Source organism: Ambystoma mexicanum, chromosome 9 (assembly GCF_040938575.1).
Source record: "Ambystoma mexicanum isolate Mex_15411 chromosome 9, UKY_AmexF1_1, whole genome shotgun sequence".
In the NCBI taxonomy this organism is placed as follows: Eukaryota; Metazoa; Chordata; class Amphibia; order Caudata; family Ambystomatidae; genus Ambystoma; species Ambystoma mexicanum.
In genome coordinates, this window is record NC_090931.1 from 265559647 (window position 1) to 265570851 (window position 11205).

An 11205-nucleotide genomic window follows, 5' to 3' on the forward strand; every position below is an offset into this window, starting at 1 on the left:
GAAAACAGTAGCCATAGGTCCTGTCATTCTTAGGTATTGAAATTGACTCCATAAACGGGGAATGCTGTATACCCAAAGAAAAAGTAAATGACTTATTAGGGGCAATCAAATTGCAGGCAAAAACAAAGCAACCCTTAAAGAAATACAGTCACTATAGGGGAAGTTCAATTTTGCAACTAGGATCTTGCCACAAGATGTGAGTGTTTCACAGGAGCCTAGAGATGAGAATGAGAGGGGCAACCAAACAGCATCACCACATACGGCTGCGCAAAGAAATACAAAAAGACTTAGCAGTATGGCAAACATTCCTTAACAACTTCAATGGGAAAGTTATATGGCACAAGCCTGTAAATGACACTTCCAAGAGGGCCTTGTTCACTGATGCTGCAGGGGGAAAGGTTTTGGCAATAAATGGTGCGCAGGCCACTGGCCCACCAGCTGGCGGGATCTAGGTTGGACCAAAAACATTATCTTGATGCAAATATTTCCCATATGGATGGGACTTATGAGGGGGACATGCTGAACAACACAGAGCTGGTCACGTGGTCTGACAGCTTGGCAGTGGTGCATGTGCTAAACAAAGATTCTACATATTGCACATTGGTGGTAAATGCATTGAGAGAAATAACAAGACTTAGCCTAAAATGCAACATTGTTATTAATGCACAGCATATTGCCGGTAAGGAAAATAAGGCCGCTGTCTCGTTTTCAGTTCCATACTTTCAGGGCTCTAAATCCTCAAGCAGAGGAAAAGATGACGGCTCTACCAGAAGTGTGGGCAATCTTTGGATAAAACAATTTCGGGCTGTTGGGGAGAATTCTAAAAAATGTGTTGATTCCCTTCACCTTAGAGACGCCCAACAACTTTGCTGGATTTTGAGGACTTGATTTTTTTACCTGGAGAGAGCGAGACCCTTTACCTCACTCGCTCTTGTATTTTAATATGATTTTATACACTGTTTCTTTTGGTTATGAAATCTAACCAACTCCATAGGCATCATCTTTTCCAATTGTGTCCCAAAGCACCTTCAGTGCAGGGCACAGAGCAGTCTTTCAGACTTCCCACGGTTTAAATACCTTCTCTGGGATCAACTACTGTTTCCCAGAACAGTAAAGTGAAATTGACTTTACTTAGGGTGTGCTTGGTCTAGCAAGTACAATGGCCATCTTACAATAGAGTGCTGGAGGGATTACTTGGTATCCCCTGTCTCTAAATGCTCATGTAACATGTTTTATGTTACCCTTTCCTCAATTGACTGACTGGTGCAGTGAATTTGTTTTAATCTACCTTGGCTTGCATTTACCGCGACAGTTTGCGGCTCTGGTAAAGTAACCGCAGGAGCCATCTTTTTCAAAATGGCATACAGCCATCTTTGCTAAAATGGTGCCCGGCCTTCTTTTTTTCGCCAGGTCTTTGTGGGAAGGTCCTTATAGAGAGTTTCTCTGCGCGCCAAACCAGGTTTAGTCTTTGTTCATTTGGCATTTGGCGGGGTTTCTAAGAGAAACTCGCCTCTGCCGCCCGAGTGTCTGGGGTAAGCAGGAAGTGAGGGAGGTGCTAGGCTGGAATGAATGGGAGAGAACTGAATAAAAGGCGAGTGTTTTGGCTTGGAAGGCAGAATAGACCACTGGACAAAGGAACCGAAGAAGAGTTTAAAGAGGACGCCCTGCTGCAGTGACTACTTGCCAAGTTTGCATCGACGGAGAAGCCCCGGCAAGGACGACTTCTCCCTTTTTGAGTTGGTGGGACCAATCAACTCCAAAGTAAGCCACCTGGGCACCCATCTCGCAGCTGGTTGAATTTCCTCAGAGTTGCTGCAGGAAACCGTATAGCCAGGGAGAGGGACACCAGATTGTGTGTTACTTTTAAGCTGGCCTAAAGCTTTTGGAAGATCCTCTGGATTCCCACGAAGCAGGACTGACCAAGACTGAGCCCCCTCGGCAGAGTGTGGGACCCCAGAAGCAAGGACAGTTCCCCTTGACATCCAGGAACCGTGCTTATTGCTATTTGCTGTACCACAAGGAGCTGAAACATGAAACAGCCACTGAAAGTGAAGTTTGCTGGTTGCCAGTCCCAGTGCAGTGCACGAGTCCCCCGACATCCTCCCTCTTTTCCCCACTACCGAGGCACAGGAACAGTGAGACCTGCAGAGCTGCACACTAACAGAGGTCATCAGCTGCATCCTTTTCTTCTTTACCAAGGTACTGTAAAATAATTACCTCTTACTGTAGAAGTGCTTGTAACTTCCACAACTCACAAGCCTAAACAGCTTGTGGCCCTACATTTGATTCTTCTTTTCTTCAAAGACTCATAAGATCTTGTGCAAAGACGTTTCCATTTACTTACCTGAAGTGCTGCATCCTATACAAAGACATTTGCCTATTGATTTTGGCTTAGCCTATTGAATTGAATGACTCTGCTAACTGATATCTGAAAGTATTTGCCCTGCTTACGAATATTTGTAATTTCTTGTGTTCTAATAACGTTTGCCTTTTACCAACTTTTTAAGAATGTTCTGAATGCCAACAGTAAGATGTCCCCAGCATCATTTTCAATGAAGTCACCTGTGGGCCATCCCAAAAGAGTCTTGTCTGATTTAGAAACTAAGAGTGTACAGTATTGAAGTGTATTTGTATTTTACTAGTATATTGCTCCCTCGAAGGCTTTATAACTGACTGATAAATTACTTATTGTTTATGCAAGAAACCTTGAGTGTAAGAGTTTATTTGAATATCTGTAACTGTGAATCTTTGTGTAACTCCACTACAGCTCACATTTCCCCTCTTGAGATAAGCCTGGCTGCTCAACACGCTACCAAAACTGTGTAGTACAAGCTTATACCAAAGGTTGGGTTGCCTATACCTGTAGTCATAGTTGTTTGTAGTGTTCCCAGAGGGTACTGCATTCAAAAACAAGGGCACAGCATCCCAAAAGGAAAGGACTCCCGGTAAAATAAAAAAACGCTCACGACTGCTCCCAAGTCAAGGGCATTGCGGGGAACCAATCACGGCATGATACACCAACAGGTGAGCCCAGAGGGATCATGGGGACCTGGCAAATAATGGCCTGGCCCAGAAAACAGCAAAGCTGAACAGTAAATGCCTCAGAGAATTTGGCGAGATAACTAGAATCACCAACATCAAAGAAAGCCACGTCAATTATTTCATGGAATGGGCCTTCAGACAGAATAAAAAGAAGGCATGGCTATCCTCCCACTTGGCAGCAGTGGCTTATTACACCAAACTGGCGGGGGTGTGGAGGGGGGACATGTTTAATATCCTAAAGGAGAACTCTTCTCACAATCCACAGAATAGTAAAGAGTATGAGTCACAGGGTCATAGAAGGGGGCAGGGGGAGATACAGGCAGTGCAACTCGCACAGATACCAAAGGGGCAGTTCACCCCACCACAAGACAAGAAACCCCTTTCGGAAACCTGCCCCAGAGGCAGAGATCCGGGCAACAGACCATGGGTTACACAAATCCCACGCATAGCGCATTGACAAGATATGCTTTGAAAGGTTGGTCCAAACTAGAGGGGGTAAAACACTAGGCACCTTCTTAACTTTGCTAAATTAAAAATCCTAGTAGACAGCTTACAGAAGGTATGTAACAGCACCTATGAAGCAACCCTATTTAGGGCACCTTTACACTAAACCACTTTGGGGCTTTTAGAATTAGCGAAATTGCCTCAACAAATACACCTTCAGAGGAGGGCTTGGCAGTATCTGACATCAACCTGGGAAAAGATACAATGGCAATAAAACTTAGTAAGACTGACCAGACTGGTAAAGGGAGAATGATCAACCTTTATTGCATAGAGGAGGCAGAATATTGTCCCATTTGTAACACCAGAGCCTTCCTTGGTAAACGCTTTGGGATGGGTGGCCAACTCCTGACATGCAAAAATGGCTCCTCCCTTAGCAGATTCCAGTTAAGGTCTGTGCTTAATAAAGCCATAAGGGCAGTGGGATGGGGACCAGGAGAATTTGGGTCCCACTCCTTCAGGATCGGCACAGCAACATCGGTGTGGATGGGAGTCTTACAGGAGAAAGCAATAAAAGGGAATGGGGATGGAAATCCCTTCTCGCCCTATCCATACAGGGGGACCTCCATCAAAAACAGCATGGTTTGTGGGCCACTCCTTCATCACAAGGACCAGCAGATGGCTGGAGGAAACACAGGAAGGTCTGCACTTTCAGAACACGGTCACTTACTGGTGGGGCAAGCCCAGCATGCGCTGGGATGACCTGCATGACAAACTTGCCAGCCTACTAGGAGTCGGCGCCCCACCCGCTGACTTCCTTATAATTCACCTTGAGGGCAATGACCTGGTCCAGTCGGGGAGAAAATCGCTACTGATGTGCTCCTCACTCAGGATCATTGCACATTGCTGGAAACAAATAAATGAAATTATATTTTATTTATATCATGCTTGTATACAAGTGTTTCGGAGCGCAATCAGGCAAAGGGAACAGGGGAGAACGAAAACAGCAATCTTACTAGGCCCAGTAACATTAAGAATGCGCAAGTGCATGGAAAAGGGAAAAGGGGAGAAAGTGCATGGAAGGGGGCGAAGTGGATCATCCCTCTCTTACGCATTGCAGGAGCAGCGCGCACTGCGGGGCCTTCTCTCCAAAGAGGAGAAAACAAATTTTAAAAAACCTCCCTCGCTTCAAGTAGAGCAGGCCTGTATATCACTTATATTAACACTCGGCAAAATCACAGCTTAGGTAAAAGTAGAGAAGTAGAGCAGGCACCAATACAAAAGATAAAAATCACAGTAATGCTGGAAGAAAGTAGCTAACATATGCCTTGCAGGAGGCAACTAAATCACTATTTGCAGGGGGGCCGAACAAAAGGTGAGTGTGTTTGATAGTGGAAGTCCAATTAGCCAGTGATAAGGAGGAAAAGGCATAAAATAACCAAAAGGGCAAATGCCTCACAAAGAAGGAAAATATAAAGACAAAATAAACTGGTCAGAAGGAGAAAGCCAGTTGCTAAATATCTATCGCCTTGCAAGAGGCAAATAAATAATAGTCATGGTGAAAGTGAAGGAAACAGATGGAGGAGCATAGAGGAATAACACCTCTCAAGAGGCCAATCCTAAAAGGGAATTAAATACCAAACGGAAGGCTAATAATGCAGCAAGATGGTGTAAAATGCATGAAGACTGGAAAAGGGCAAACGCTTCTATAAGAAGAAAAATTGACACAAAACCAGGATTAAATAAAAAGCTGGTGTCTAATCAAGGGAGTCAATTGGTAATTAAGACTGAATTGGAAATTGACACATGAAAGGAAGTAATCAAGGAACAAAAGTTAAACCGGACATGGCTCACACGCCGTGTCCACAGAAAGTCGCAAGCTTTGGTATGATGGGCGGCAGGGATCAGTCTCGAGTTGGCCCTACGTGGGAGTAGGGTCCCCGCTCACCTGATCCCTTGTTCCCCCAAAAGTTTTTTGATTTTACATTGTTTTTGGTTGGTTGGTTGGTTGGTTTTCTTTACGAATAGCTCATATACAATAAAGCTTGTGGCCAAAGTTTTTCCACCCTATTTTGGTTGACTGGTCTCAACATTATGGTACTGTCATTAATGTCATCTGTTACCCCCCTGCACCGCTCCCCCGCACTAAAACACTTCCAGGCTTATTGTGCCATGTACGACAAAGTCAGATCTAGTGCCAATTTAAGGCTAACAATTTGGAATAAATTGTATGGGCCTCCTACTCAACTGCCTACTGACACCTTGCAGGTACTACAACACAGTGGTATTCAGTCTTACATGGGATGACGATATGTGGCGGCCAAACAGCGCTAGCAACTGACACGGCTGCCCACACATCCCATCTGCAGCATAACCATGCTAAGTGGTGCTGTTAAGGCTTAGTCTAATATACGTTGTGATATTCTGTATGCAACGGTATGTTACATACAATTTCCAAAGTTTACATGTGCCAAATGTTTTTCTTAAAACTGTTTTACTAACCAAAGCAAGCATGGGGTAAATCAAATATGACCTATGCAATGCAGAAATAAAAAACACATCTCATTCCAACCCCTGCTGGCTTGCAGTTCACCCGTTGTTGAAGACCCGTAGTCTGGAACCAAAACTGATGAGCATAACCATGTTACAGCAGCCTTTATGACCTCCCAATGTGCCAAATGTTCACCATTCTGCAATTATCTTGCTCAATGCCATTTTAGTATTCAATGTGGACCAGATAAACTGAAGACCCCTGTGGCTGGCTGGCCCCTGTGGCATCCCCACATCCAAAGCAAAGACTAACTATTCTCTCATTTTCAAACTATACACCCGAAATAACACTTCATCTCAACCACCACTTTAGAGCACATGACCTCCATGCATTATGTGACGGTCGCCACACAAACTCACACTTGAAAACAAACCTACCCACTGCGGGATCTCCCAGGCTCTTTAAAAACGCCTAGAAGTGCACTCTCACGCGCAGTGGCTTGGTCCATTAAATCTGCAAAAACGCTGCTGCAGCTGCTACCTTGCTATACTCCCTCTGCGTCTACCAAGTTCCCATCCAACCCATCTCGAAGTGCCAAGAGCCTATGGAAAAATGGTTGAAGACCTAATAACATAACTGAATAAATAGTTGCTCACAATGCAGAAACTCAATACCACGTGTATCAACACTTAAGCAATCCTACACTCATCCCTCTGCCCAGGTTCTCCTAAGGCTACCTAACCAGTCTTTACCCCAATCACGCTCCCAGCCCCTTTCTGCTTAATACCAAAGACCCATACCACGAAGCGTGGCCACAATACGTCTTCTTGCTCGGGACAACCTTTAGCGCAGTGAGATCACTATGGTGGTAACTGGAGCAGTACTAAGGTATTTTACATTACATTCATCCCAGTAGACCCCCCAAAAGGTTGGAAGGGCGGCACAAATTCAAGAAGTAATAAATGCCAAATTATGCAAGCTAGATGAGGTTTCAGTGCAATTAACAGGCGCTTCTCTGCTCCACAAGGGCATTAAGTAGCAAGATTCAGAAACGTCCGAGTGAGTTTTCTATCCCACGCTATGAATTTACACCACTTGTCGGAATGAGGAAGGACCATATGACTCCCAAAAGGAGCACTCCTATTTTTAAAAACTTTCTATGTAATTTTTAAAGAAAAAACGCACACTATTTGATTTATTTTTAATATTGAAATGTGGACAAAGCTGTATTGTGCATTACATATAAACATGAAGGTTATGAAAATCTGCACAAGCAGGTGTAAGCTATGCGTCTTACTAAGTAACAAGTATATTTTCTTTCTAACAGCTTTCAATGCCTATTGAGTCCTCCCGAACAGACACAGGGAATATCCGTCAGTGTTTGGCGCATGGCCTTTTCATGAACACAGCAGAGCTTCAACCAGACGGCACATACGCTACTATCGACTCTCACCAACCTGTAGCAATCCACCCCTCTTCAGTCCTATTCCACTGCAAACCAGCATGTGTTGTCTACAATGAGCTGCTGCACACATCCAAGTGCTATATGAGGGACCTCTGCCTGGTGGATGCCGATTGGCTGATGGAGGCTGCCCCTGACTACTTCCGCCGAAAGTTAAAAACATCGAAAAACTGAGCTTCCAGACACTCCTGCGAAGGCCTAACATGTCGTTTTCCTGCAAGATGGAGTATTTTCTGAAAAGAAAAACTCCAATGCAAAAACTACAAGCCAAATGCAATATATTGTATGTTTTCTTCTATTTATTATTCCCGAAAGATTACATTTAGAATATTCATAATTTGCTGTATGTACAGAAAATGTAACGTGTACAATATTTTGGAGCCTTTCTATCGTATATTTAATGTGATCCTGTATATAGTGAAATAATCACATATGTTTGCTATTTTTTGTCGGCAGTCCCCATGTAAGGATGGTCCTATTAACTGTATTGGGAAATTGGAAGATTAGAGTTTTTGAAAGTACAATTTCATTAGGTGCTACTGCATTTTATCTCAAAGTTCCTCGAGCATGCATGCTTATTAACCAGCTTTGCTTTCATTTTACCAGCTTCAGCTGTACACCTGATCTGTGTTCACTACTGTGTTGAACGGAGTAGACTTTTATCAATTTAAAACATCTGCATCTTGCATGCCCTTATCTGTCATACCCGCTTGCTGATCATTTAAACGCTGATCACCTAAGTTTGTGTCTACTACATCTGAATAAATACAAGCATCCCTGTTTTCTTGCTGTTATCAATTGAGATGAGAACCAGGGCCCCCATATCGAATGAGAGGTAGATTGGCATAATCAAAAGTAATCCCAGTGATTGTGTTGGAAATATTTGTCATCCTACTCATACATTTAAAACCGGAAATGTATTTTTAGCACATCTTTATTATTTAACAAATTAGTGTAAAATAGATAAAAGGTGCTTTATGGACCAGTCTCATGAAAGACTGGCTCTGAGCCCTTAATGGGCCAAACTAGGACTTGCAGTCAGCCCTTCCCAGTTTAACCTCAGAAATAGGAAAGTCTTCTTTTAATTGTGTTTAACAAATTGAGTCCATATTTCTTTTTCAGCTCTGTACTAGATGTATATCGGCAACCCGGGGAATCTGTGCTCTTCTGCAATTCAATATCTTCATGCACTGTGTGTTGTCAAGGCTATGCGATGTCTGTTAACTCTTTAAGAATACAGATTTGAAAAGCATCTGAAAAAAGTTTTTAAAATACATTTTAAGATCTCTTCGCAAACCGCGTAGCTTTAGCTACCAATGAAAACAAAGGCGTGCCATATTGAGAATCACTTACAATGCTGCCTTAAAATAGAAATAAGCTTGTATGAATGATTGACCAAATTAGCGCCAGATTATAAAATGAGCACTATTCAGGTGACTACCACACTCTCCAGATTGCGTTGCCTGAATGAGCATACCTTAATACAACAGTTTGGTTGTATAGTGTGATAGCTAGATCTTGAATTGGGCCAACAAGGTACATCTGGTTTGCAGCACTTTTCTTTCTCTGTTGTAATGCAAATTTAGTGCTGCTATATAGTTGTTGAACTATACAGTTTTTCTAGTTAAAACATTTTCATAAACTGTTGTCTAGGTGTGCAAGGTGCATGGTATGCTTTTCTTTAAAATATTGAAAGTGACTGCAAATGGAATATACAGGGCTGCAGGCCAATTTACCATTGTACCGCCCACCTTGCATGGCCTCGGATATCCTCTGCAGAATTTGAGATGCATAGGAAAATCATGAATTCAGAGGATCCTCTGCATGCCCCACGCAGCTTAATATTTGTTGCAGTTCTAGTCTCGGAGCTTTGATGGGAGTGCTTTTAATGAACTAACACATCACTCTTGCAGTAAGAGATGCTCCTCAATTGCTTTTGTAACAACTAAAGGCTTTCTTGGAATGTGCATAATCACAATCCTTCCCATCATTTTACACTTGTTTAAGTAGGTTTTCCAGAGTCTGCTTGTTCCATTGGAACTTTGCATATATACCCTCATGTGCAGCTTTTTAATGATTCATGTCCTGTTTTAAGGCAATAAAAGTAAAGCTGAATTTGAATTGCTTCCAATATTAAAATGATGGCGTTTGTCTTTTGGATGCCACTGCAGATGCAATCCCCTGGTCAGTACCAATGGCTAAACGTGACCATCGGACAAAAGATTTCAAAGTATCTAATGGACATATTTTTCTGAATTGCAAAAGGAGTACAAGATTATGTCCAGAAATATTCCTTTTTCTCAGGTTGCTACATTTTCTATTTGTGATTGGTAAGCTTATTGACTTGGTACAATCTAAAGTTTGCTCATGAGGCAATATGTGTTTTTGTGAATGTTATTTTTAGTTTTACATTTTACGAAGCAGGTCCAAATAAACCACTAGCTGGCCACGCTGTGGCACCATATGTGTCAAGTGGCCTAAGATAACTTTTCTTGAATTACAGATACTATAATAAACTGCACTTTTGGCTGGCAAATCTATAATATTCTGCATTATCAACTAATTCCTTAGGAATACTGTACACTGCAGGGAAATCTAGAAGTACTGTTTATGATATATTACTGTAACCGAGTGTTGCAGCTGCAGAATCTTATAAAACCACATTATATTCAAACAGTCGAAAAAAGTGGTGTAGAAATTGTCAATTTACTGTACATAGTTCAGTTTCATAAAATAAACAGTTAACAAAACATGTGTCTTGGCAGTTTCAATTTGAAATGTTCTAAAATGTATGTAATTCAAACAGACCCTATGAGAAAATGGCAAAAAGTGAAGTGTTTATTCACGTTCTCCAGCATTGGATCTTACATAGATCCACATGCTGTGAATATTCCCCGTCGTCAGGCTGGGAATCATCAGTTACATCTTGATTCCTCCTGTCCTAGGCAAGAAGAACTTACATTTTATAGCCTTCATAGCCTAACACCCTTGTTATGGGTGCTTTTGGTCCCCATCAATGATACCTCGAGTAGCCTTAGACTAGACTCTCCTCTTCCCCTCAGATTCTAACTGCATGTTCAGCTGAGGGAGTCATCCTGGTTTTCCACTGTCAGAGTTTAGGTTAAAATCTTCAAACAAACAACATCTTCAAAAAGAAGCATTTTCTTCTTCTTCATTTCTACAACATCAGGTCTACTACCTCAAGTTATGGAGGTTTTCTGGGGATGGAGGGCAAAAGGAGACCCCTTTTTAAGCCCTGTCCCACTTGTGGCCTGAAAAACATATATAAGGGAGATGAGCACTCCGGCTGCATATGCTACTGTTACTCTCACCACACCGTTGAAAACTGCAGTATCTGTCGGCCTTAGTTCCAAGACTCTCAAAGATAGAAACAGAAGGCTGGTCTGCTGGCTCAATGAGGGACAACTACCCTGAGTACCCCTCCAACGATGAATCGACCAAGAGCGGCCAGTGAAGAAGACCAAACACAGGATTGCCTTCGACAGCAGGCGAGAAGAGACTGGAGGGGCCAGAGAAGCCATTGTTGCACAGAAAAGGCCAGAAGTCGCTGGGGCGGAAGTCAGGAGCTGAAGCTGGCAAGTCAGTGGAAAAACATAAGCACAGTCAGTGGGAGAGGGCGAGGCCTCGTCAAAGTCACTGAGCCCACAGGGGGGGGGCAACAGAAACCTGCGGGGCTGGTCACAGCCACTACGGCCGTAGACATAAGCACCAAATCAGCCAGTCCGAAAACAGTTAAGCACATATCGAT

At 42.9% G+C, this 11205-nt stretch overlaps 1 protein-coding gene across 1 annotated transcript in view; it reads left to right on the top strand.

Annotated features, from left to right (window-relative positions):
• Positions 1-10186, top strand: part of DHX33 (DEAH-box helicase 33) — a 474726-nt gene extending 464540 nt beyond the window's left edge. The window contains exon 12 of the mRNA XM_069614599.1: positions 7302-10186. Coding sequence (XP_069470700.1) covers positions 7302-7610 — 309 coding nt within the window. The 3' untranslated portion in view covers positions 7611-10186. The remainder of the gene's footprint in view (positions 1-7301) is intronic.
• The last annotated feature ends 1019 nt before the right edge of the window (positions 10187-11205 follow it).